Below are 24920 nucleotides of genomic sequence, written 5' to 3'. Positions count from 1 at the left end.
CTTACCGGAAGCGGAAGTAAGCCGTCTGCAGGCGGTCCTTGGGAAGATGGCGGCGGCCGGCCCGGCTCCGGGCCCAGCGGACGAGCTGGTCTCGTCGGTGACGCTGTACCGCCGGAGGCCGCGGCTCCTCCACGGCACCGTGTTGCCTTTCGTGGCGGGGCTCTACCCGGCCTGGCTGTGGCTGTGGGGGCCGCGAGTGTGGGCGGCGTGGGGGGAAACGGCGGTGGCGGTGGTGAAGGAGGAGGAGGAAGCGGCGCAAGGCCCGGGCCCGGCTCCGCCTGAGGCCGCTTTGTTGGCGTTGGCCGCCATTGGCGTCCTGCATCTGCTCACGGCGCTCTCGGGGCTCTGGTCGGTGCACGCGCATTGCGCGCTCACGTGCGTCAGGGTGAGTTTGGGGGGGGAGGGGGCGGGCACGGCCGGGAGGGGGGAGGGGAGGACCCGACCCGACCCGACCCGGCCCGGCCCGGCCCGGCCCGAAGCTGTGGGTGCTCCGGCCCTGGAGGAGGCCGAGGTCGGGGATGGGGTTTGGGGGGATGTGATGGCGTGAGTGGGGGGCTGTAGTGTATGGAGGAGGGGGGTGGTTGGAGCTGTAGGGCTTTGGGTCCTTCCAGCCCAACTATGATGTGGTTCTGAGGTTTGAGGGTCTATAAGGAGCCTTCTAGCCCATTCTGTGCCCCAAATGAGCCTTAAGGACCCTTCCAACTCAACTGTGTTGTGACTGTAGTTTGAGGGTCTATAAGGACCCTTCCAACCCAACTGAGTTGTGATTTTGTGATTTAGGGTCTTTAAGGACCCTTCCAACCCATTCTGTGCCCTAAATGATCTTTAAGGACCCTTCCAGCCCAACTGCGCTGTGGTTCTGAGGTTTGAGGGTCTATAAGGAGCCTTCCAGCCCATTCTGTGCCGCAAATGAGCCTTAAGGACCGATCCAACCCAACTGCGTTGGGATTGTGTGGTTTAGGGATCTTTAAGGACCCCTCCAACCCATTCCGTGCCCCACATGGTCTTTAAGGACCCTTCCGACCCAACTGAGCTGTGGTTCTGTGGTTTTAGGGTCTTTAAGGACCCTTCCGACCCATTCTGTGCCCCAAATGAGCCTCAAGGAGCCTTCCAACCCAACTGCATTGTGACTGTAGTTCGAGGGTCTTTAAGGACCCTTCCAACCCATTCTGTGCCCCAAATGATCTTTAAGGACCCTTCCAACCCATTCCGTGCCCCAAATGATCTTTAAGGACCCTTCCAACCCAACAGCCCCGTGATTCTGTGGTTTGAGGGTCTTTAAGGAGGAGCTCTGCAAACTAAAGCCCCAAAGGACAAAGGTTGCTTTGTTCTGCATGGCTTGGTGTGATCCAGCAGAGCTTCCTTTGGCTCGACAGCGAAACCAGGGCTCCGTGATCTGCTCTGTGACGTCTCTGTGTTGTGTTTCAGGAGCCCAGCCCTAAGAAAGCCACGTTGGCTAAAGTCGTGCCGACCCCCAACAACGGATCCGTCGAACTGGTGCCTCTCCACAGAGACCAGGTGAGTCGAGAGGTGCGGAGCTGCCGTTCCTTTGCTCTTGGTTTAACTGGTTTGGGACGTATCAGCTCGTGGGGATGTCGTGTCAAACATCACTGCTGTGTCTCCTCTCTGTACTGCAGGCAGAATCCCACAGCAGCAAAGAGATGCGAAGAGTTGGGGTTCCTGTTCTTTCTGCTGCGTGTTCACTCGTTGTTTTTGCTCCCTTTCTATAGGATGAGGACGGGCAGGAGGCTCTTTCCTTCGAGTTTCAGAAAATCAAATACTCCTACGAGACAAATGGCAAGAAACGGTTTCTTCCTGTTGCTTTCCCTGTGGAACACCCTCTGTGTTACTATCAGAACGCCCGCGGCTATCAGGAAGACAAAGATATCCGAGCAGCTGAGAAGAAATATGGCACAAATAAGTAAGTTTTCCATGCACGGATCTCTATTCAGAATGAGAACGATCCCAAAGCGTCGAGCTGTGCTTTCAAATGTTGCCTCCCTGCCGTTGCTTGGCAGCCGTCAGGTTTCTCTTAAGGACAGAGAACAGTAGATGGAAAGTAATGAAGTGTAGGAAATAAAGGGGAGAAAGAGTTGGATGGTATCTGGGTGTTGTGATGCAGAGGATACAAGTGGCTCCTGGCTGGGTTTTTTTGTGTTGAGAGCACAGAGGTTTTAGGTTAATGAGGATTCAATTAATATGAATTATTTTATCCCCAGGGCTGAGATGGTGGTGCCGGAATTCTTGGAGCTTTTTAAAGAAAGAGCTACGGCGCCGTTCTTCGTCTTCCAGGTAAAGCAGATAGAAGGGAGCTGCAAAGACTTCGTTCTGCCATAAAAAAGAGAGAGTTCCTTACAGGTTTGATGGCAGAATCACTTAAATCTAAAGCTATTCTCACCCTGCAACAGCGATTTATTGCATTGCTGTGGGAGCAGTTTCTCCCTAACGAGGTCCCGCCATCCGCTGTGGTTTTTTCTCAGCTTAACACAACCAAATGCATACTCAGTTAGGTGGAAAAGATGCCTGGAAATGGAAGGCTTTTCCTTTCTGAGCGAGATGAGAGCAATTTGTGTTCTCCTTGCAGGTGTTCTGTGTGGGTTTGTGGTGCTTGGATGAGTACTGGTACTACAGCGTCTTCACCCTCTCCATGTTGGTTGCATTCGAGGCTTCTCTGGTCCAGCAGCAGATGAGAAACATGTCGGAGATCCGAAAGATGGGCAACAAGCCGTACATGATCCAGGTAACCCCAATCAGTCAGAGGGGAAATAACCATGAGCACAAATCAATCAGAGGGGAAATAACCATTAGCACAGCGCCATGGCTCCATGGAGGGTTGGATGTGGTTGTTAGCAGAGCTGCTGCTCCTTTTTCTCATCCTTGTCCTTTTCAGACGACGTTAACGCAAGCGGAACCATCAAAATGCCTTTTTTATCTTTATTTTTTTATGTTTTCTTTCAATTCTTTTCCTGCAGGTCTATCGGAATCGGAAGTGGAGACCCATTTCCAGCGACGAGATCATCCCGGGGGACATCGTCTCCATCGGTAAAGCTTTGTGCAACCTAAAGCTCATTCAAAACCTCCTGATGTGTGAAGTTTCACTCAGCAAAAATCACACAGAGGTGTAAAAAAAACCACCAAAATACCAAAAAACTGACCCTGGTTGGGCGCTTCTGAGCGGTTCGGTTCATTGGTGTAACAGCTCTAAGGTTTGATCTCTTCTTGTTGACTTGAAGGAAGGGAAATCTCTAAGCAAAAGGGGTTTGTCCTCCACTTAGGATAAGGAAGAGTTTCCTTCCTGCTTACATTATCTCCTTTAGAAGGAAGGGGGGGAGGGCTCTGTCTCAGCTGTGCTTCCCTTTTGAAGGTTCTCTTTCGCCCACGGTGCATTTCCTATCTTAGAAGTGTCAATGGGAACTAAAATGACTCGAATTGGGAACTTTTCTGATCTCATCGAAGGCCGAATAACCTTCTGGGTTCTCATTCCTATCTTAGAAGTGTCAATGGGAGCTAAAATGACTTGAACTGGGAACTTTTCTGATCTCATTGAAGAACCTTCAGGGTTCTCAGCACTGCTCAGCCATGGGATAATAGAGTTGGCAGCCCATGAGTGATTCATTGATTCCCTTTGGGAACCTTCTGTATTAGCTGAACGGAGGGAGAGCTGCTCCCTTCTAGACATCCACGTGTTGCTTCTACCTCTCAGCTTCTGAGTGTTAATGCCTTAATGGCAGGTCGATCTCCTCATTTGTAATGTCTTAATGGCAGGCCGATCTCCTCATGAGAACCTCGTGCCGTGCGACGTGCTGCTCCTCCGTGGAAGGTGCATCGTGGACGAAGCGATGCTGACAGGAGAGTCTGTGCCACAAATGAAGGTCTGTGTGAAATCATTCTGTTTTGTCCTGGTTGGAAAGTAGAAATATTGAAGGCGCTGAGGTCGCACACGTTGATCTCTGTGTGAATGCTGGCGTGAGCAGCCTGGCCTGCTTGTTATCATCTCCCTGTCAGCGATGGATGATCTCTGGTTAATGAGAACAGGATTCCTTTTTGGTCTGGCTGCGTTTCCAGCCTTGGAGGCAGAACTACAAGAGCGTGGCGTTGTCCTCCCACGCATTCCCCTGTCTGAATTCTTTTGGTTGGGTAGAGGTGGGAGGAATAAAGTGGAAAGCACTTCAAAACCTTTCCTGGTGCACCGGGAGATGTAGAGATAGTAAGTAGTGATCTCAGAGCCTCCCTCATTGTACTCAGCGTGCCAAGGGGGAACTGCATCCCCCACGCTGGAATGTCTGGCTCTGAACCCAGAGCACGTTAATTGCTGAGTTCACCTCGGGCTGCTTTTAGCTGGAGCGAAGCTGAGAGCACCTTCATGTGGGATATGAAAAGACAGGCGTGCTCCACATTTACTTATCAATAACATTGAACCTGAGAGCTGAACGTTGTCCTGCAGGAGCCCGTGGAGGATCTCAGCCCAGAGCACGTCTTGGACATGCAGACGGATGCCCGACTGCACATCATATTTGGTGGAACCAAAGTAGTGCAGCACATCCCGCCCCAGAAAGCCAGCACGGGGCTGAAACGTACGTACCCATGTCAGTTCCCTCTGTGAGAGGGCACGAAACGCTCGTGGGTTAATTTCATGGGGCTCAATGCAACTTTTGGAGGCAGTTATTGAGTTGCTCTCCTCAGCCTCACGCACCACAACGGTGAGAGATTGCTGTTAGTTCCTCCTCAAGTTGATTTATCCCCTTGCAAGTGATGGGAGGGCAAAGCTTTGAGCGTTATTTCCCTATGATAAGCCCCCCATAAGACACACAGTAAGCTCACGGCCTTCATTCCTGCTCCCATTCCAGCTGTTGACAATGGATGTGTGGCGTACGCACTGAGGACCGGCTTCAATACATCTCAGGTAAGATGTGCATGCGCCTGCTCACCCCCATCAGCACCCTCATGGTGTTCATTCAGTGCTTTTAGGAGCAATAGAGCAGTGGGGGATGGAAACGGGGGCACCACGGTGACACGGGTTAGAGAGGTATAAAACATAAGGATCCTTAAAAGCAGTGGTGAAGAGGGACTGAAGAATGGGCTTGGTGTTTTGGTGGGGAGGGCTGAAGGTCGCGGGTTATTTGGAGGGTTACAGACCAAAAACAGCGGAGTGTGATTTTAAAACTGGGCTTTGTACACGTTTTGAACAAAGCAGTGCATGCTGCAGAGCTGCTTTCTTGCACTGAAGGCTGTTCTTCTCAGGGGAAATTGCTCCGTACAATCCTCTTTGGGGTGAAGAGAGTGACGGCCAATAACTTAGAGACCTTCATTTTCATCCTCTTCCTGCTGGTCTTTGCTGTCGCTGCTGCGTCGTACGTCTGGATTGAAGGTGAGTTTCTTCCTTGCCTCTTCCAGCTCTTGGCATAGTTGTAATTTCTGAGTGTGTAGCTGGGTTGGGCTGCTCCAGTTTTCAGGGTAGGGCCCACACTTCATTCTGGTTGCTTTTCTTGCCCTCCTACAGCTCCTGTTAGGTAGCTGTGCTTCTCTGGGGCGCCGCTCTTATTAGTTCTATGGGGCAGGAGGTACAGGATTTCTCTCCCCCCACAGGCACCAAAGATCCCAGCAGGAATCGCTACAAGCTCTTCCTCGAGTGTACATTAATACTAACGTCTGTTGTTCCACCTGAACTTCCCATCGAGCTCTCTCTGGCCGTCAACACCTCCCTCATCGCTTTGGCCAAGCTCTGTAAGTACCAAACAGAAACAAAACACAGGCTGCTTCTGCTTCCAGAGGGTCTTTCCAAGCCCTCCCAGCTCTGATTTTGCCATTGATTCGTACATATGGAGCTGTGGGGACGTCAGTGGGACGTCAGATTTCACATCACTGTCATCTCCTGCACCGTGGTGGGTGGGAAGGGGGCTTGCTTAAACCCCAAAGGGCAGAACTGAGGGTGTGTGCTTTCAAGGGAGTCCAAAAGAGCCGAACCAAAGTGCTGATGTGAACGCCTGCGTGCTCAGCAGCTTCCCACATATAGAGGAGGGAATTCACCACCTTCAGCCTAGGATGGCTTTGCTGCCACATTGCTTTTAAATGCCATAGAAATTCATAGCTGGGAGCTCGATGACTCTGAGTTCTGCGTTGATACCTTTTGCCTTGCGTAGAAAAGCCTCTGAGCTCCCCCTGCTTTGCACCAGCCCACCTGTAACAGAATTCTCTCTTCTCCCTCCGAGATGTGTACTGCACGGAGCCCTTCCGCATCCCTTTCGCAGGCAAAGTGGAGGTTTGCTGCTTTGACAAGACAGGCACGCTGACCAGCGACCACCTGGTGGTGAGAGGAGTGGCTGGGCTCAGGTGGGTGCAGGCAACGGAGAATAAGACTTCCTTGGCTTCCTCATTCATTTAGAATCATAGAAACACCAAGGTTGGAAAAGACCTAAAAGATCATCCAGTCCAACTGTTCACCTGTTACCAATAGCTGCCACTAAACCATGTCCCTCAACACAACATCCAGTTGTTCCTTCAGGATGTTATAGAGCAATAAGGTCTCCCCTGAACCTCCTCTTCTCCAGGCTGAACATTCCCAGTTCCCGCAGTGCTTGGAGCAGGGAGATCTCTCAGCCCTTTTATTTCATAGCTGTATAAATGTGTTAATTCAGGATCCTTTTATGGAGCGCTCTGCTCAGATCTGCAGTTGAAATGACGGGCATTGGCCAACAGAGCCGAGCTTCCCACAGCTGCCACCTTGCCATGAGCAGCTCCACTGAATTTTAAGGGGGAAAATGGGCTGAGAAAAATCCCCCAAACCCATTTTGGAGCATCGTAACAGGGTTGTTAACACGGGTGGTCTTCTTTTGTGCTGCAGGGAAGGGAAAGAAGTGACGCCCGTCTCTGACATTCCTATAGAAACCCACCGAGCCATCGCTACGTGCCACTCGCTCGTGCAGCTGGATGATGGGACCTTGGTGGGGGATCCGTTGGAGAAGGCGATGCTGACGGCGGTAGACTGGACCCTGACCAAAGGTAAAACCTTTATATGTGTGTCTGGGGATGGATGGATGGCAGGAACGTGGATTTAGGTGAATAGCAAAAGTCCATTCTCAGGGCTGTGGGTATTCCTATCCACTGGTTGCTGCCTTTAGTTCTGATAGCTCTCCACACAATGGGGGTGGGATTCACTTTAGAGCATTGCAAACGTGAGTGGGACCTGAAGGGGGAGGGAGTTTGCTTCTACTACCGAGAAACCTTTCAGGATTTCCTGATCTCTTTGTTTCCAGATGAGAAAGTTTTCCCCAGAAGTATTAAAACTCAGGGACTGAAAATTCACCAGCGCTTTCATTTTGCCAGTGCTCTGAAAAGAATGTCTGTCTTGGCGTCCTACGAGAAGATCGGTGCTGCTGATCTCTGTTACATTGCAGCTGTGAAAGGGGCCCCAGAGACGCTGCATAAAATGGTGAGCGCAGCTCTCCAGGACAACAAGGGTCTTCTATGGCACGTGGGTTCGTGCCATCACACCTCACTTTGAACCCATCGAGTCTGGAAATTGGATGTGGGATTTGGGAGGGGGGGTTTGTCCTTGAAGCTGGATTCAGGACGTAGAGAATTGGGTTTGTCCTTGGATTTGGGACAGGGATTTTGTCCTGGAACTTGGACTTGGGACAGGGATTTTATCCTGGAACCTAGAACTCGGATGAGGGGATTTTGATCTAGAACTGGATTCAGGACATGGAGATTTTTCTCCTGGAACCCAGAGGCAAGACAGAAGGAATCTTGTCTTAGAACCCTGATACAAGATGTGGGGATTTTACCCTAATAGCTGGATGTGGGACAGAAGGATTCTATGTCCCCCCCCTACCATATTTAATGTGAAATATCAGAACGTTCTACACCTTCAGGATGATATTAACGTGACTTTTCCCCACACCTTCTCCAGTTATCTCAGTGCCCAAGCAACTACCACGCTGTGCACACTGAAATCTCCCACGAGGGGGCACGAGTGCTGGCCCTGGGCTACAAGGAACTGGGGCACCTCACTCACCAGCAGGTATGCTTGCTTTCTCAGCCTTGGAGTCAAAAGAAAGGAGCTTAAATCCTTTGGCCTCTTAAAGGAAAACAGATGGCACGAGTTTGGTTGTGGCAGAGTCAGGGGAGAGGGAGGGAATCTTTGGGTTTGTGGATGCCCAAAGCTCCCAGTTTTATCTTCACCGAGCAATAATTCTGCTTTCCTGTCTGTAAAGCAACAGCTCTTCCCTCATGGAATCCCAGCACTGAACTTCTTACCTCCAAACCCCCTATTAGATGGGGATGAGGGTGCACAAGACCTTTCAGGGCCATTTCTTGAGCTTTATCTCCAAGAGGTCTTCCCTGTAGAGCAGCTGAGGATGAGCTGGGTTTGCCCTACGCTTCTCAGAGCACAGATTGTCCTCCAAACGATGCTTTCATTGCATAGAAGCCCCCACCAGCAGACAAGACAACCGTGGTGAAGCATCGGGCGGCGCTCCAGTTTTCACCAAATCAATGACAGAATGACAGAATCAATGGGTTTTCCCCATTTGCTGTGGCAGGTGCGAGAGATAAAACGTGAAGCTCTGGAGTGTGACCTTCGCTTTGCTGGCTTCATTGTGGTTTCCTGCCCTCTGAAAACAGACTCCAGATCCGTCATCAGGGAGATCCAGAACGCGTCGCACCACGTAAGCATCGCTGCCAAGCGGCATCCTGGCCCTGCTGGCAGCCATAGAGCTCTTGGGATGTGGAATTTTGGTGCCTTTGGAATGAAGGCAAAGGGTTCCTTGTGCTGAAGGAGGGGAAGCAGCAGGATGTGGTGTTCTTTTTGCAATGGCATTTGCTGTGGCTTGGAGAAAAAGCCTTTCTTGAAGGTGCTGCACTGAGCTGCACCTCCTAGGGAACATCTCCAGCATCCCAGCTGGGCTGAACTCTTCTCGGTGCCCTCAGAACTGATGTTGAGCCCTTGTGCTTTCCTTTCAGGTAGTGATGATAACAGGAGACAACCCTCTGACCGCCTGCCACGTGGCCAGGGAGCTGCACTTCCTGCAGAGGGAACACACTCTCATTCTGCAGCCTCCTGCCAGCAAAGGTGACTGATTACATGCAGATTGCATGCAGCAGTGCATGCAGCAGCCAAATCCCTCCTGGAGCACTGCAGCCCCATACTATAAGCATGTATGCTGATAATGAAAAGGGCTCGTTTGCTTCCCAGAGTCCCAGCTAACCCTCAGTCCTCTGCCCTTCTCCGCATTAGGATACAATGAGAGCTTCTCTTTGCAGATTCCACCTGGCAGTGGCGATCCATCGACGGCACCGTCGTGTTCCCCATTTTGCCCACCTCCCTGCGGGAGCTGACGCAGCGCTACGACCTCTGTGTGACTGGGGAAGGTCTCTCTCACCTGCAGGCTCTGAACAGACAGCAGCTGCTGCGGCTCATACCGCACGTCCAAGTGTTTGCCAGAGTGGTGCCAAAGCAGAAGGTGAGAGATGTCGATAAAAACCCCACATGTGGTTTGACAGTGGGGCTCATCTGGTGCGTGGCAGCAGCAGCATCGCTCATAGAGCTGTTATCAGCCTATGAGCAAAACCTCTCGTGCCATCCAAGCCAGCTGGCAGCAAGAAAACAGCTCAGGGTGTGCGCTGTCATTGTCCTGAACACACCGGCTCATTTAGCTCCACGTTCCTAAGGTTAAAACCTAGGGTGAACCTTTTGGAGTGTGGTTCAGGAGCCAACGAGTCGCCCAGCTCGGCTGCTCTGCCAGTTCTCACCACGTGGTTCTTTATGGCAGGAGTTTGTGATCACTACTTTGAAGAGCCTGGGCTACGTCACGCTGATGTGCGGGGATGGAACCAACGATGTCGGAGCTCTGAAACACGCAGATGTGGGTGAGTGCGCTGCAGGATGCCCCACGTGAGCACCGCTGAGTTTGGTGGCAGTTCCTATATATGAAACCAATGTTAATTTCTCTTATTTGGGGCTGGAATTGATCTGTCCAACATCATTTAGGGTCAGAAAGTGAGATTAAAGAAGGATCTCTGTGCTGGTGGAATACCCACTGTGCACATATAAGCAGGCAGCGGGAATTAGCTGCAAATATATCTTTATAGAAGAGAGATTCTTCCTACTTTTTCTCTTTTCAAAGCTTTTCCCTTTCAGCCAGCCACTCTGCAGTCACTCCATAACGAGCTACACGCATAGATGGCCATCAGCATTCCCTTTTGGTGCAAGTGCTTTGCAAAGGGAGCGCAGCATTCTACCCCATAGATGGAATTCTGCCCCACAGATGGAATTCTGCCCCACAGATGGTGTTTTGGTTATTTCAGGAGTAGCTTTGCTGGCCAACGCTCCCGAGAGATTGCCTGAGAGGAAGAAGAGGCCTCGGGATGGTCCCACTGAGCTCAGGCCTGCTGCAGTGACGCTGGGGAGCGGGACGGTGAAGCCCACGTCGCGTGGTGCCAAGCACAGAGTCATGTCCCAGCGAGAGGAGCAGCTGGCCATGCAAAGGGTCAGTAACAAGGCATCCAAAGTCCCACTAATTATCATCACTCTTTGTTCCTTTTTGGGTGTATTGTTGGTTCATCTGGACCGGAGATGGGGAAAAGGAGCTTCTTGCATTACTAGAGCAAGAACGGGGACTTCTTTTTGCTTTGGAAGAAAGAAGGGCAGCACTGAAGGTGTGCAACATGCCTTTCTCTTCTGTCCTGCAGGAGCGGATCAGTCAGGTGCTGAAGGATCTGGAGGAGGACCGTGTGCCGGTGGTAAAGCTGGGCGATGCCAGCATTGCAGCCCCCTTCACCTCCAAGCTCTCCTCCATCCAGTGCAGTAAGTGCAGGGGGAGGGAGCTGAGTGCGTGGTGTGGATCAAGACATGGCCCCATTCCTTGATCTCATCAAGGAATAAGCAGAGGTTGGGGTGTGGGGCTCCCAAACTGATAGCTTTGCACAGCGGTGGGGTCTTCCACATTGGGGTTGGGGGGGGATGCTCTGTGCTGATCTGCACTGCTTCTAAAGAGGCACAAAGTCCCCAAAGCTGTTTTGTTCTGCTTCCAACCTCTTCCTCCTCAGTCTGCCACGTGATCAAACAAGGTCGCTGCACGCTCGTGACCACCCTCCAGATGTTCAAGATCCTCGCCCTGAACGCCCTGATTCTAGCCTACAGCCAGAGCGTCCTCTATTTGGAAGGGGTGAAGTTCAGTGACTTCCAAGCCACACTGCAGGGGCTGCTGCTGGCTGGCTGCTTCCTTTTCATCTCCAGGTCGAAGGTACGGGGGAGATCAACGCGTTGAGAAACACCCAATCCATGTTTCTCATATCAAGACTGCCGCATGATTGCCTCTCTACAAAACGAAGCTGTTTTTAATTAACTTCACGGAGTGGTCTGAACTCTGCTTGCTTTTTTATCTCCCAGCCTTTGAAGACTCTGTCCAAGGAGCGCCCTCTGCCGAACATCTTCAACCTCTACACGGTGCTGACGGTGCTGCTGCAGTTCCTGGTGCATTTCCTCAGCCTGGTTTACCTGTACCGCGGTGCACAGGTGCGCAGTGCTTCCAAGTAAGTGTCCCTTCCTCCAGCATAGGAGCAGCTCATCCTAGAGCCAGTAAGGTTAGAAACGCTAGTGACGAGGAAATGAGAATAAATCTTAAGATTCAGCCCCGTGTCCCCATCTCTGCCCTTCTCAAAGGAGGAGAATGGAGAAAGCCATATATATATTTCCCACTTGATTTTTGATCTGTTACCTACTTAAAGCAGGAGGGGTTGGACAAACGACCTCCAGCAGTTCCTCCCAGCCCCTTCAAGCTCTGCCATCCCCATCAGCTGTGCTTGCAGCAGGGTGCTATGAAAGCAGAGCGGCTGAATTAGCGCATAACACTGATCAGTGGGGGCTGGGTTTAGGGGAAAGCTTTGCTCGTGGTGATCCCGTTGATGTCTCCAGCTCTGCTCTCTTTTAGACGGGAAGAGTTTGTGGATCTATACAAAGAGTTTGAGCCCAGCCTCGTGAACAGCACCGTGTACATCATGTCGATGGCGATGCAGATGGCCACGTTTGCTATCAACTACAAGGCAAGCCACGCTTCGGTCACAATCCAGAGGAGCAATTGTGCCACTCAGACACGCTCAAACAAAGCACTGCTCTTCTCTAATCACAGCCAACAGGTTGCTCAGTGCTCTGCAGAGAAAAGCTCCCTCTTTTGGCTCAAGTTGGATCAAGCTTTGTGCCCCAAACTGCTCCTTATCCCCTAACCTTGAATGTTCTGTGAGCGCAGCATTGCCTGCTGACACAGTTCCTCCCCGCTGCCATTTTAGGGCCATCCCTTCATGGAGAGCCTGCAGGAGAACAAACCTCTGCTGTGGAGCATCATCCTCTCAGGGCTGGCCATCGTGGGGCTGCTCACGGGTTCGTCGCCTGAGTTTAATGAACAGTTTGGGCTGGTGGAGATCCCTACCGAGGTGAGTATGCGGCGCTTGGCTGTGCTGCCCCTAAAGCCAGTCCTCACAACATGAAGGCTCTCACAAGCCAGCAGGAAATAGCTTTAAGTAGAGCTTACAGAGCAGCAGTTCAGTGCTCAGCACCTCTATTAGGCTTTGTGCAATGAGGAGGGAAGGGGGAGGATGGGTGCTCACCGTTGCCTTTGTTTCCCAGTTCAAGATGGTCATCACGGAGGTGCTGCTGGCCGACTTCTTCCTCGCCTTGTTGGCCGACCGCATCCTTCAGTTCCTGCTGGGGAGAGCAAAACTCAAAGTGCCTTCGTGAACGTCAAGGACTTTGCTGGGGGGGCACCCCATAATGAAATCATCCCCTATGATTTGAGAGCGATTCTTGAGCTCTGGGAGAAGTTTCTTCCCATCTCGTGTGGAAAAATCACCTCCGTGAAATGACTTTTTTTGGTGTTCCCAGGACGTTAGAGCCTGCTGGTTTGTTTTGTACTGCCCCGCTCCAGGAGACGTTTACAGTCTTTGGTAACGAAATCAAGCCTGATGTATTTTGAAAGGTGGCTGGGATTTCCTTGGTGATGTTTTTAAATGGGGAGCATCCATAGGAAAGGGAGGATTAGGCTGAAAAAGCAGCACCAGAAATGCTGTAATCCGACGTTCAGAGTAGAGCTGTGGTGATGTTAAAGCACAGGAGGAGAAACACAGCCATAAACACAGCCGTGCTGCCCCACGTTTCCAATCACAGAAGCCAAAGCACCAGGAACTCCTCTATCGCAGCCTCAAAAAACATCATGAAAATACTTTGGCAGGCAATGAGAGAAACGCCTTTATTGTCACCCCTCGGTATTACTTCATGTTAACTGGGTCTTAATTAAGGAGGGAGAGTGGCTCGGTGCTCCAGCAACCCGAATGGTGTCAGCAAATGGAGGGAGGGAGGCGAGCGGCTGCTGTCCGTTCCACTACAAAAGTGTAGTTGTACTGGAAACAATGAGAGAAAACCAGTGTGGGGTTTGGGGTTATCGGGAGCGTTGCCATCATTCACCCCAATAGGATGAGGTGTTTTAATTACCTCTTTCTCAATATCAGCCAACGATTTGACTGTCAGGTCGGAGAGAATAGCCTGAAATTAAAGGGGGGTTTTAGTGAAGGGAGGTTGGGAGGTGGGATGGAGCTGGAGGGTGAAGGAACACTCACGTTGCTGTCGGATTTGGGACCACGCTCGAATTTGGGGTGTAGTGTGAAAGGGACTCCATCCATCGCTGCAAAGAGAAGGGGCAGAGATGGTATTAGGGCAGGTTATGTCATAAGGCATGTTATTAGGGCACATTATAAGGGATGTTATTAGGGCACGTTATTAGGGATGTTATTAGGGTGTGTTATAAAGGCACGTTATGAGGGATGTTATTAGGGCACGTTACAAGGGATGTTATAAGGGCGTGTTATAAGGGGATGTTACAAGGGATGTTATTAGGGCACGTAATAAGGGCATGCTATAAGGGACGTTATAAGGGCACGTTATAAGGGGCAGGGATTTTATGAGCAACAAAGGAGCCGCTCTGAAATGAAGTGCTGCATTGATCAGGTGAGGGATTTCAAGGAGAAAGAAGGTTTCAGTAAGAGAAAGCTCTACGAGCTTATCTGGGTTCCAGTGTTTAAAGGCAACAGACAGAACTCCTTCAGCAGGGCCATGTTGCTTTGTGCAGCTTTATGGTCCAGAGGAACAGGTACCTGAGAGGTTGTAGATGCTGGAGGCATCATCGGCTGAGTTGTGCAGTGTGATGGAAGCACGCCTGGAGATAGAGCGAGCCACGGGCTTCTCAGGTGACCTATGGGATTAATATTATGGGATGACAGCTCCACAGGGGCTGAAGGGACCCTCTGAAGCTCCCCCAGTCTGCCTTCCCCTAAAGCAGTTCCCTATAGCACAGTGTTTAGGGTCACATCCCTGGGGCTCTCAACCTGTCCCCATCAGGAGGTGCTGCAGATCCCCACCACCTCTGCGCCCTCTACTGGGCTCAGTTCCCCATCAGCCCTGAAGTGGGGAGCCCAGAGCTGATTAACCTCATTAACAGGTAGCGAGAGCCACAAAGCCTTATAACACCATAAGGCAGCAGCAGAATCTGCTCCCAGCTCCAGGTAGGAGTAGATGAGGTCAATGTATACGTACTGCTGTTCAGAGTCGGCCAATGAGAGCTGCTTCAAACCCAGGCTGACCGTCCTGGGCTTGGGGACAGGAGGAGGGCTACGTTTGGGAAGGGCTCCTTTCTTACACCAGATGGCAAAGCTACCCATTTCCCTATGGGGAAAAAAAAAGGGAAAATGGTTAAAAACAACAAAAAACGGGGAAATATTTGGGAACAGGAAAAAGGAATGGAGCACGAGGGGAAATAGGGCTAAATGACAGCAGGTAGCCCATTATTTGTGCATGTATTTTGTGTTTGGGGATAGGGGGGGGGTTGGTTTCTTCTCTTACCCAACCTTCATGTATTGTGGCACAGCTCTGCTCTTCCCACTCAGTTTGATGTCGAACACGGCCGTCTCAGCGACCCCGCGGGGCTGCAATCTCACATAAAGCCTTTTCTTACGGGATACACCCGAACCTTAAAAGGGAAACGGGGTGAATGGTGAAGGAGGAGCCAAAAGTGGGACCAGAGCTTTGCCAACTCCCCCCCACAGCTCCTTCCTGATGGCACTTACGAGGCTCTGGGAACTCGGGGGCTCGAGTGTAGCCTGTGGGTTGTGGACTTCGGTCACTCAGCACCTGGACGTCAGTCACCACAGGCCCAGCCGAGTCCTGTGGAGGCCGAGAGCTCAACATGGGCCGCGGGGTTGGGCCCAGAACCCAAGGGAGGCCCCGGGATTGGGCCTAGGCCTCAGGGTAGGCCCTGGGGTTGGGCCTAGGCCCCAGGGTAGGCCCCGGGGTTGGGCCCAGGCCCCAGGGTAGGCCCCGGGGTTGGGCCCAGGCCTCAGGGTAGGCCCAGGGGTTGGGCCTAGGCCCCAGGGTAGGCCCCGGGATTGGGCCTAGGCCCCAGGGTAGGCCCCGGGGTTGGGCCTAGGCCCCGGGCTCGCCCCCAGACCCCCATGGTGGCCCTCGGGGTCGCCCCACCGCCCTATTCCGGCCCTGTGTCCCCGTACCGGAGCTGCGGTGCTCACACACAGGTACCCGCCCTTGTGTCCGAAGCCTTTGCTGCCCAGGTTGGCCGCGTTGCCCTCAACGCTGGTGGTGATCTGTGGGGTGGGCAGAGGGTGAGACCAGGCCGCAGCGGAGCCTCCCCTCGAACTACAGCCTCACCCTCGTCTTGCAGCCTCCCGTCGGGCCGCAGCCTCCCTTCATACCACGCTCCAGCCCGCTGGAGCCGCCTCGGGCCCCGCCGCCCAGCCCACACCGCTCAGCGGAGCCGCTTCCTCCTCCGCCGCCATGATGGCCGCCTCCTCCCTGAGGTAAACGGGGCGGAGCTACACGGTAGCGCTCCTCGCTCGCCTATTGGCTGACTATGAGCGCGGAACGAAACGATTGGAGGCGAAACTTTTGAGCGACGCGCAGAGCGACCAATGAGAAGCGTTAGGCTGAACACCCCCCCCCCCAAAACGCTTTCAAACGCGGAAGCGGGAAGCACTCGGAAAAAAGCGGCGCGCATGCGCAGTTCGCCCACACGGGGCCGTTTATTGGGACGCTCGGCCTCCGTTCGGCTCCATTCGGCTCCGTTCGGCGCAGCTCAGCCCTCCGGCGGTGCTTTCCGGTCCGGGCTGCGATCAGTTTCCGCACCGGGGAGTTCTCCAGCTGCCGGAAGGTCCGTGCGGCTGTAAGAGAAGGAACAGAAGGAACAGCTCTGTCAGCAGCACCGGGAACAATGCGGCACCCCCCATTGGGATACAGCAAACCACCCCCCCCCCATTGGGATACAGCATCACTCCCAGTGGGGTCACATATCCCCCCCCCCCCCCCCCCCCAGGGACATAATGTCACCGCCCATTGGGCTACAGCAACCTCCCCCCCCCCATGAGGACACAGCATATAGGGACAGAATGCCACCCCCCCATAGGGACATAATGTCACCTTCCCCCATAGGGACACAGCATCCCCCTCCCCATTGGGATACAGCATCACTCATATAGGGACAGAATGCCACCCCCCCATAGGGACATAATGTCACCCCCACCCCCCATTGGGACACAGCATCACTCATGGAGGGACAGAATGACACCCCCATGGGGACACGGTGTTACCCCCCCCCAGGGACATAATGTCACCCTGTCACCCCCCCATTGGGACAGAGCATCCCCCCCCCCCCCATTGGGATACAGCATCACTCATGTAGGGACAGAATGACACCCCCCCATAGGGACACAGCATCGCCCCCCACTGGGACACAGCATCACTCGTGTAGGGACAGAATGACACCCCCATGGGGACATGGTGTCACCCTCCTCCCCCCCCCAAAGGGACATAATATCACCCCATCACCCCCCATTGGGACACAGCAATCTCCCCCTCCCCCATTGGGACACAGCATCACTCCTTGTGGGGTCACAATATCACCCCCCCCCCTCACTATTTCTCCCCCCCCCCCCCCCCCCCAAGGGACACAGCATCACCCACAAAGGGACACAATGTCACCCCCCATTGGGACACAGCATCACTCATGTAGGGACAGAATGACACCCCCCCATAGGGACACAGCATCGCCCCCCATTGGGACACAGCATCACTGATGTAGGGACAGAATGATACCCCCCATGGGGACATGGTGTCACCCCTACCCCCCCCAAAGGGACATAATGACCCCCCCCCCATTGGGGACACAGCATCACTCATATAGGGACAGAATGCCACCCCCCCATAGGGACATAATGTCACCCCCCCCCCCCCCATAGGGACTCAGCATCACCCCCCATTGGTACACAGCATACTCATGTAGGTCATGTAGGGACAGAATGTCACCCCCCCCCCCCATTGGGGACACAACATCAACCCCCCCATTGAGATACAGCATCACCCATGTAGGGACAGAATGCCATACCCCATAGGGATGTGGTGTCACCATCCCCCCCCCCCCCCCGCCTCCCCCCATAATGTCACCCCCTATTGGACCACAGCATGCCCCCCACCCCATTGGGACACAGCATCACTCATATAGGGACAGAATGCCACCCCCATGGGGACACGGTGTTACCCCTACCCCCCCCCAGGGACATAATGACCCCCCCCCATTGGGGACACAGCATCCCCCCCCTTTGGGACACAAGGCAAGAGGGGCCCTGAGCTCACCCAGCCGCCTGGACAGCCCTTGCAGGTACTGCCTGCTGTCCTCACTGAAGGCCTGCAGCATCTTGGCTGCCTGCTGCAGTTCATCGAGCTGTAAAACAATCATTAAAGAATAAAGCACTGGTAATTATTCATACCGTTAATTAACTGCCAAGGGGGAAAGCAGCGAGATGGTGTTTAATAAGAGAAGCTCGTGGTGTTTAATAAGAGAAGCTCGTGGTGTTTAATAAGAGAGCCTATAGAAGGAGAAGCTGCCAACACGCCTGGGGATGATCCTTCTGCTTTAAGTCTGACATCAGCCAATAAAACCCACCTTAAATTACCATTGTTAATTAAAGGGCAAAACTTTCCTTGCTCCAAATGAGCCCTACTTGTAGTTAATGGGACTCACCACCAGCTCCATGCAGCTCAGCACCTCCCCCTGCTCATCCACCATCCTCTGATAGTTGGGTTTGGTGCTCAGCACCCTCAGCCTGAGATGTATGCAGGTAATCAGGAGGCTCTGCCCGGCCCTGTTTGCTCTTGCAATCCTCCAGCTGCCTGCGAGACAAAGCAGTGACTCATTGCACAAAGATGTGTGTTATTCCTATGTTGCCATCTAAAGGTTTTAGTTACAATCCTTACCTGGATGTTTCCTCTGCATCCTTCTGGTAGCGCTGTAGGAGCTCATCCCACGCCTGGCATTCAGCTGAAAACCTATAGGGATAGAAAACGTGGCTGATAGATCATGGAAGGAAGGGCTGATGCCATCCAGAGAGCTCAAATGGTGAATAATGAGGTTCAAATAGGAGAAAAATGCAACGTTTTGTACTTGGAATAGAGGAATCCCAGGTGGATAGATAGAGTGGGAGGAGCAGAGCTGGAGAACGGTACTGCAAATGAAATGGGGGGGTGGTCCTGGGGGGTGAAAAGCTGAATATGAGGCAGCAGGGTGTGAAGATGGCTTGGAAGGCAAATGGGATCCTGGGCTGCATCAGCAGAGGGGTGGCAGTGGGATGGGGGGGGGGGGGGTTTGTCCCACTCTGCTCTCATAGAGGCTCCATTTAGAGGGCTGGGTCCAGGGCTGGGGGTCTCAATTGAAGACAGGGAGCTGTTGGGGAGGGTCTGGGGGAGGGGGGCACTGAGGGGGCGCTGAGGGGGGCAGGGGGGGGCGCTGAGGTGGAAGGGGGGGGCGCTGAGGTGGGAAGGGGGGGGCGCTGAGGTGGGAAGGGGGGGGCGCTGAGGTGGGCAGGGGGGGCGCTGAGGTGGGCAGGGGGGGGGGCGCTGAGGTGGGCAGGGGGGGCTGAGGTGGCAGGGGGGCGCTGAGGTGGGCAGGGGGGGGCGCTGAGGTGGGCAGGGGGGGGGGCGCTGAGGTGGGCAGGGGGGGGCGCTGAGGTGGGCAGGGGGGGCGCTGAGGTGGGCAGGGGGGGGGCGCTGAGGAGGGCAGGGGGGCACTGAGGAGGGCAGGGGGGCACTGAGGAGGGCAGGGGGGCACTGAGGAGGGCAGGGGGGCACTGAGGAGGGCAGGGGGGCACTGAGGAGGGCAGGGGGGCACTGAGGAGGGCAGGGGGGCACTGAGGAGGGCAGGGGGGCACTGAGGAGGGCAGGGGGGCACTGAGGAGGGCAGGGGGGCACTGAGGAGGGCAGGGGGGGGCACTGAGGAGGGCAGGGGGGCACTGAGGAGGGCAGGGGGGCACTGAGGAGGGCAGGGGGGCACTGAGGAGGGCAGGGGGGGCACTGAGGAGGGCAGGGGGGCACTGAGGAGGGCAGGGGGGCACTGAGGAGGGGCAGGGGGGCACTGAGGAGGGCAGGGGGGCACTGAGGAGGGCAGGGGGGCACTGAGGAGGGCAGGGGGGCACTGAGGAGGGCAGGGGGGCACTGAGGAGGGCAGGGGGGCACTGAGGAGGGCAGGGGGGCACTGAGGAGGGCAGGGGGGCACTGAGGAGGGCAGGGGGGGGCACTGAGGTGGGCAGCAGCCTTCCTGGACCTAAAGGGAGCCTACAACAGGAGTCAACCCTTTGAAAGGGTGGATAATAATAGCAGGACAAGGGGAAAATGGTTTGGGGTTGAGGGAGGGAAGATTAAAGGGTGGATATCAGGGGGAAGTTCTTTATTGAGTGGGGAGGTGCTGGAACACAGAGAGGCTGTGGGTGCCCCATCCATCCTTGGAGGTGTTTAAAGGCAGGTTGGATGGGCAGCCTGGTGCAGTGTTAGATATGGAGGTTGGTGGTCCTGCATGCAGCAGGGGGTGTTGGGATGATCCTTGAGGTCCCTTCCCACTCCATAACATGGTTATTCTATGAAGGACAGAGTGGGTCTGCACGCAGCAGGAATCCCCCTCTGTGGGGTTAAATTGCAACGTAGGCTCATGGGAAGTGAACTGAAGGGAAAAAAGGCACTAAAAATGCTTTTTAGAAAGGCAGGAAAATCAATGGTGGTCTCCATTGAGACTCAGCCCTCACCTGGCAATGCACTCCTTTGCTTTGCACACCGACTCATCCGAAACAGAACCCGAGGGGTCCCTGAAGCAGAGATACAGAAATGGATGCATTTGTCTATCACACACACACACACACACACACATCACAGAGGGCTCTGCAAGCAATTAAAGCACACAGAGCCTTAAATATCCCCCTTTAAATATCCACTGCGATATTGCAGTAATGTCATCAGCCCCAGGATACTTCGTTTACTGTTTGGAAATGGGATATTTAAGCAGGAAAACCTGAATAATAACAAAGAGTGGCCTGGAAATCCTTACCCTTCAGCTTTCTCAATGCAGCCCTTCAAGGTTCCATCCAGCTTCAGTTTCTCTATGTATCGTTTCAGGTCTTCTGAAACGGAGCTGACTGGAGGTGGAAAACAGAGCAAGGTGAGCAGCTCTCAAAGCAGCTGCCCACTGATAGAGCAGAGCAGAAAAGCAGCTTGGTTGCTTGTCTGAAGGTTCTCAGCTGCCATTTGGGTTGATCTCTGTGATTAATGGGTTTATTAACACCCCTCACACAAGCTGTGGTTGATGTTAAAGACACCACTCAGCACTCAAGATGATATCAGCACCTGAATCTTCCTCTTTAAGCCAGCACGCCCATGGAAAGTTGTGCTTATAACTTCATTTATAACACATAGAACACAACTCACCATTGGCTTTGAAGGCCTCAGGACTGAAGCCTTCTGTCTGCTCCAAGACGTGCTCGAGCTTCTGCACAGAGAACTAGGAGAACACAGAGAGCATCTCATCACCCCAAAGCTCTGTGTGTGCTGTGGGACCGCATCAAAGCCTGACAATGCTTATAGGAAAGCTCATTAAGTGAAGGAGAAATGAATTCCTCCTTCTCTTTTCTGATCTCACAGCTCAGTTCTACAAAGCAGAACATAAATGGAAGGTCAGAAAAATAACCTGCTTGGATAACAGGGGAGCTGACCTGGAAGCTGGATAACAGCAGCATAGAAAGGCGATCTGTTTCTGGCAGGTCCAGGCTAATGGCTCGGCTCAGTGCTGAAAAATGAGAACAAAATGATTGAGGAACGAGTTGATGTCAATCCACGAGCACAAAACGTTGTCAAAAGACACTAACGTGGGCTTATGGAACCCATTAACACCTCATGGGAGAATGGCTTTAAGGTGAGGAGGGGAGACTTGGGGCAGATGGAGGTGAGGAGCTGGCGCTGCTGTGGGTGTCCCATCCCTGGACATGTCCAAGGTTCTGTGACCTTTAAGGACCCTTCCAACCCATTCTAGAGTTCTCTGGTTCCATCACCTTTGAGGACCATTCCAACCAACCCATTCTATGATTCTGTGACCTTTGAGGACCTTTCCAACCCAACCCATTCTATGATTCTGTGACCTTCAAGGACCTTTCCAACCCAACCCATTCTATGGTTCTGTGGCCTTTGAGGACCATTCCAATCCACTCCACGTCTCCATAACCTTTAAGATCCCTTCCAACCCAACTCATTCTATGCTTCTATGACCTTTAAGGTCCCTTCCAACCCACTCTAGGATTCTATAGTTCTCTAGCCTTTAAGGTTCCTTCCAACCCATTCTATGGTCCTATGACCTTTAAGGTCCCTTCCAACCCAACCCATTCAATGGTTCCATAACCTTTAAGGACCCTTCCAACCCATTCTAGGATTCTACAGTTCTTTGGCCTTTAAGGTCTCTTCCAACCCAACCCATTCTACAGTTCCATGACCTTTGAGGACTATTCCAATCCATTCTATGGCTCCATAACCTTTAAGGTCCCCTCCAACCCAACCCTTGATCAATGGTTCCATAATCTTGAAGGATCCTTCCAACCCAACCCATTCTGTGGTTCTATGACCTTTAAGGTCTCTTCCAACCCAACCCATTCTGTGGTTCTATGACCTTTAAGGTCCCTTCCAACTCATTCTAGGACTCTATAGTTCTCTGGCCTTTAAGGTCCCTTCCAACCCATCCTATGATCCTCAAGACACTTCCACAAAGGGCAGACCAGCACTTACCTGTAAGATCCTCGTGAAAAGGAGGCAGAGATTTCCGACGTTTCATCCCCTTCAGGCTTGACCGACGCCATGAGCGACGTTTGCTTTGAGATCTGCTGCTGTTTTGGCTTTTCCCAGAGCTTGGGCTCCATGGGATGTTTTTCCTGCAGCTGCTTCAGGTAGAACAATCTCCTGGCTAACAGCAGCAATATCACTTGGCTCTGGAAGCTTCTCAGGATCTTTCTTCTCTCCAGAGTCAGGTTCTGTGAAAAACAGGCATAATGAACGTGTAAGTATTAAAGAACCATAGAACATCATGAGTAAGAATAGACCCATAAGGGTCATAGAATCATTGGGGATAGAAGGAACCTCTGGAGGTCACTGAATCCAACAATCTTCAGCCCCATCGCTGCCAAAAGCAGTTCCCTACAACAGGCTGAGCACTAAAGCATTCATGTGGGTGTCAATACCCCCAAGGAATAAGCCAGCTCCAGCTCTGGGCAGCGCGTGCCACCCTTACAACACAAGAGTTCCCTCACTCACCCCTAAGTGGAGCATCCCCATCTGCTGCAAGGAAGGATCCGGTGAGAGAAGTCTGTGGGAAGGACATTTCTGCAGGTATTATGGGGCTTGAAGTGAGATGGCCCCAATTGCTCCCTCAGGCTGAGCTCCAGAGCCCCCTTAGATCCCCCTCATGTCCTCCGACCCTCTTAAACTCCCTCAGCCTCCTCAGAGAGGCCCAAGACCCTCTCAGACCACCTCAGCCCCCTCAGTCCCTCCCAGTCCCCTTAAAGAGAACCCAAGGCCCCCTCAGACCCCCCAGCTCCCCACTCTGTCTCCTCACACAGACCCCAAGGCCCCCTCAGAAAGGCCCCGAGGGCCCCTCAGACCCCCCCTCCCCCCAGCCCTCTCAGAGAGGCCAAGAGGGGCCCTCAGACCCTCCCACCTTCTTCACACAGGCCCCAAGGCCCCGTCAGACCATCCACCCCCTCAAAGAGGCCCCCCAGACTCACTCAACCCCCACAGTCCCTTTAAAGAGAACCCAAGGCACCATCAGACCCCCCCAACTCCTCACTCTGCCTCCTCACACAGACCCCAAAGCCCCCTCAGACCCCCCAGCCCACTCAGAGATGCCCTGAGGGACCCTCAGACCCTCCTGGCTTCCTCACACACTCCCCAAGCCCCCGTCAGACCACCCCAGCCCCCCCCAAAGAGGCCCCCCAGACCCTCTCAGCCCCCTAAGTCCCCCCCAGTCCCCTTAAAGAGAACCCAAGGCCCCCTCAGACCCCCCCAGCTCCTCACTCTGCCTCCTGACACAGACCCTGAGGCCCCCTCAGCCCACTCAGAGAGGACCTCAGACCCTCCCAGCTTCCTCACACAGGCCCCAAGGCCCATCAGACCATCCTGCCCCCTCAAAGAGGCCCCAGAGCCCTCTCAGCCCCTCACGCCAGCCCCAAGGCCCCTCAAAGAGGCCCCAAGGCCCTCTCAGACCACCTCAGCCCCCCCCAATCCCCTTAAAGAGAACCCAAGGCCCCCACAGGTCCCTCCAGCTCCTCACACAGACCCCATAGCCCCCTCAGAGAGACCCTGGGGGCCCTCAGACCCTCCCAGCTTCCTCACACAGGCCCCAAGGCCCCTTCAGACCCCCAGAGAATCCCCAAAGCCCCCTCAGACCCCCCCAGCCCACTCAGAGAGGCCCGGAGGGGCCCTCAGACCCTCCCGGCTTCCTCACACACGCCCCAAGCCCCATCAGACCACCCCAGACCCCCCCAAAGAGGCCCCCCAGACCCTCTCAGCCCCCTCAGTTCCCCCCAGTCCCCTTAAAGAGAACCCAAGGCCCCCTCAGGTCCCCCCAGCTCTTCACTCTGCCTCCTCACATAGACCCTGAGGCCCCCTCAGGCCCCCCCCAGCCCACTCAGAGAGGCCCCAAAGCCCCTCAGACCCCCCCAGCTTCCTCACACAGACCCCAAGGCCCCGTCAGACCCTCTCAGCCCCCTCAACAGGCCCCAATACCTCCTCAGAGAGGCCCCAAGGCCCTCTCAGAACACACAGCCCACTCATACAGGCTCCTCAGGCCCCCCCAGCTCCCTACCCTACCTCCTCACACAGACCCCAAGGCCTCTCAGAAAGGCCCTGAGGGCCCCTTAGACCCCCCAGCCCACTCAGAGAGGCCCTGAGGGCCCTCAGACCCTCCCGGCTCCCTCTCACAGACCCCAAGGCCCCGTCAGACCATTCCACCCCCTCAAAAAGGCCCCCCGGACCCTCTCAGCCCCCTCAGCCCCTCCCAGTCCCCTTAAAGAGAACCCAAGGCCCCCTCGGACCCCCCCAGCCCACTCAGAGAGCCCCCCCAGACCCTCTCAGCCCCCTCAGTCCCCTTAATGAGAACCCAAAGCCCCCTCAGCCCCCCCATCCCACTCAGAGACGCCCTGCGGGCCCTCAGACCCTCCCAGCTTCCTCACACAGGCCCCAAGACCCCATCAGACCACCCCAGCCCCCCTCAAAGAGCCCCCCCAGACCCTCTCAGCCCCCACAGTCCCCTTAATGAGAACCCAAGGCCCCTCAGCCCCCCCCATCCCACTCAGAGACGCCCTGCGGGCCCTCAGACCCTCCCGGCTTCCTCTCACAGGCCCCAAGGCCCCTCACCCCCCTCACACAGGCCCCGAGGCCTCCTCAGCCCCCCGAGCATCCCACCCGCTCACCTCCATCCCCGCCGCTCTCTGCCGCCTCTCCTCGGACCTGCAAGGAACCTTCGGTCGGGTTACGGCAGCCGGTACCGACATCCATCCCCCATCCCCGACCA

At 54.2% G+C, this 24920-nt stretch overlaps 3 protein-coding genes across 3 annotated transcripts; 1 reads left to right on the top strand and 2 right to left on the bottom strand.

Moving 5' to 3' along the window:
- Position 1: 1 nt before the first annotated feature.
- Positions 2–12966, top strand: ATP13A1 (ATPase 13A1). Its single transcript, XM_072360679.1, has 26 exons — positions 2–385; positions 1429–1518; positions 1731–1921; positions 2220–2292; positions 2585–2740; positions 2973–3042; positions 3766–3872; positions 4445–4574; positions 4848–4903; positions 5242–5368; positions 5587–5724; positions 6210–6330; positions 6842–6999; positions 7254–7429; positions 7910–8020; positions 8541–8666; positions 8962–9070; positions 9262–9461; positions 9771–9867; positions 10306–10487; positions 10690–10804; positions 11047–11243; positions 11390–11532; positions 11931–12042; positions 12286–12429; positions 12623–12966. The coding sequence occupies exons 1-26, from the start codon at positions 47–49 to the stop codon at positions 12731–12733; spliced, it is 3579 nt and encodes a 1192-aa protein (XP_072216780.1). The 5' UTR covers positions 2–46; the 3' UTR covers positions 12734–12966.
- Positions 12967–13185: 219 nt separating this feature from the next.
- On the bottom strand, positions 13186–15900 carry LOC140264772 (multivesicular body subunit 12A). The gene is made up of 9 exons (XM_072360681.1): positions 15751–15900; positions 15550–15642; positions 15112–15208; positions 14888–15014; positions 14582–14710; positions 14143–14240; positions 13609–13673; positions 13484–13534; positions 13186–13392 (listed from the first exon to the last, which is right to left on the bottom strand). The coding sequence occupies exons 1-9, from the start codon at positions 15832–15834 to the stop codon at positions 13330–13332; spliced, it is 807 nt and encodes a 268-aa protein (XP_072216782.1). The 5' UTR covers positions 15835–15900; the 3' UTR covers positions 13186–13329.
- Positions 15901–16130: 230 nt separating this feature from the next.
- On the bottom strand, positions 16131–24912 carry LOC140264771 (kinetochore-associated protein DSN1 homolog). Its single transcript, XM_072360680.1, is given in 14 exon segments — positions 16131–16162; positions 16165–16215; positions 17684–17771; positions 18072–18146; positions 18148–18220; positions 18305–18376; positions 20122–20181; positions 20421–20508; positions 20798–20870; positions 21082–21155; positions 22142–22264; positions 22267–22383; positions 22664–22715; positions 24820–24912. Coding segments are annotated over 14 exon segments (1059 nt in total). The 5' UTR covers positions 24901–24912.
- Positions 24913–24920: the final 8 nt, after the last annotated feature.

The sequence above is a fragment of the Excalfactoria chinensis genome, unplaced genomic scaffold (genome assembly GCF_039878825.1).
Source record: "Excalfactoria chinensis isolate bCotChi1 unplaced genomic scaffold, bCotChi1.hap2 Scaffold_1005, whole genome shotgun sequence".
In the NCBI taxonomy this organism is placed as follows: domain Eukaryota; kingdom Metazoa; phylum Chordata; class Aves; order Galliformes; family Phasianidae; genus Excalfactoria; species Excalfactoria chinensis.
Note: the sequence above shows the minus strand (reverse complement) of the source record. Positions and strands in the feature narration are given on the sequence as shown.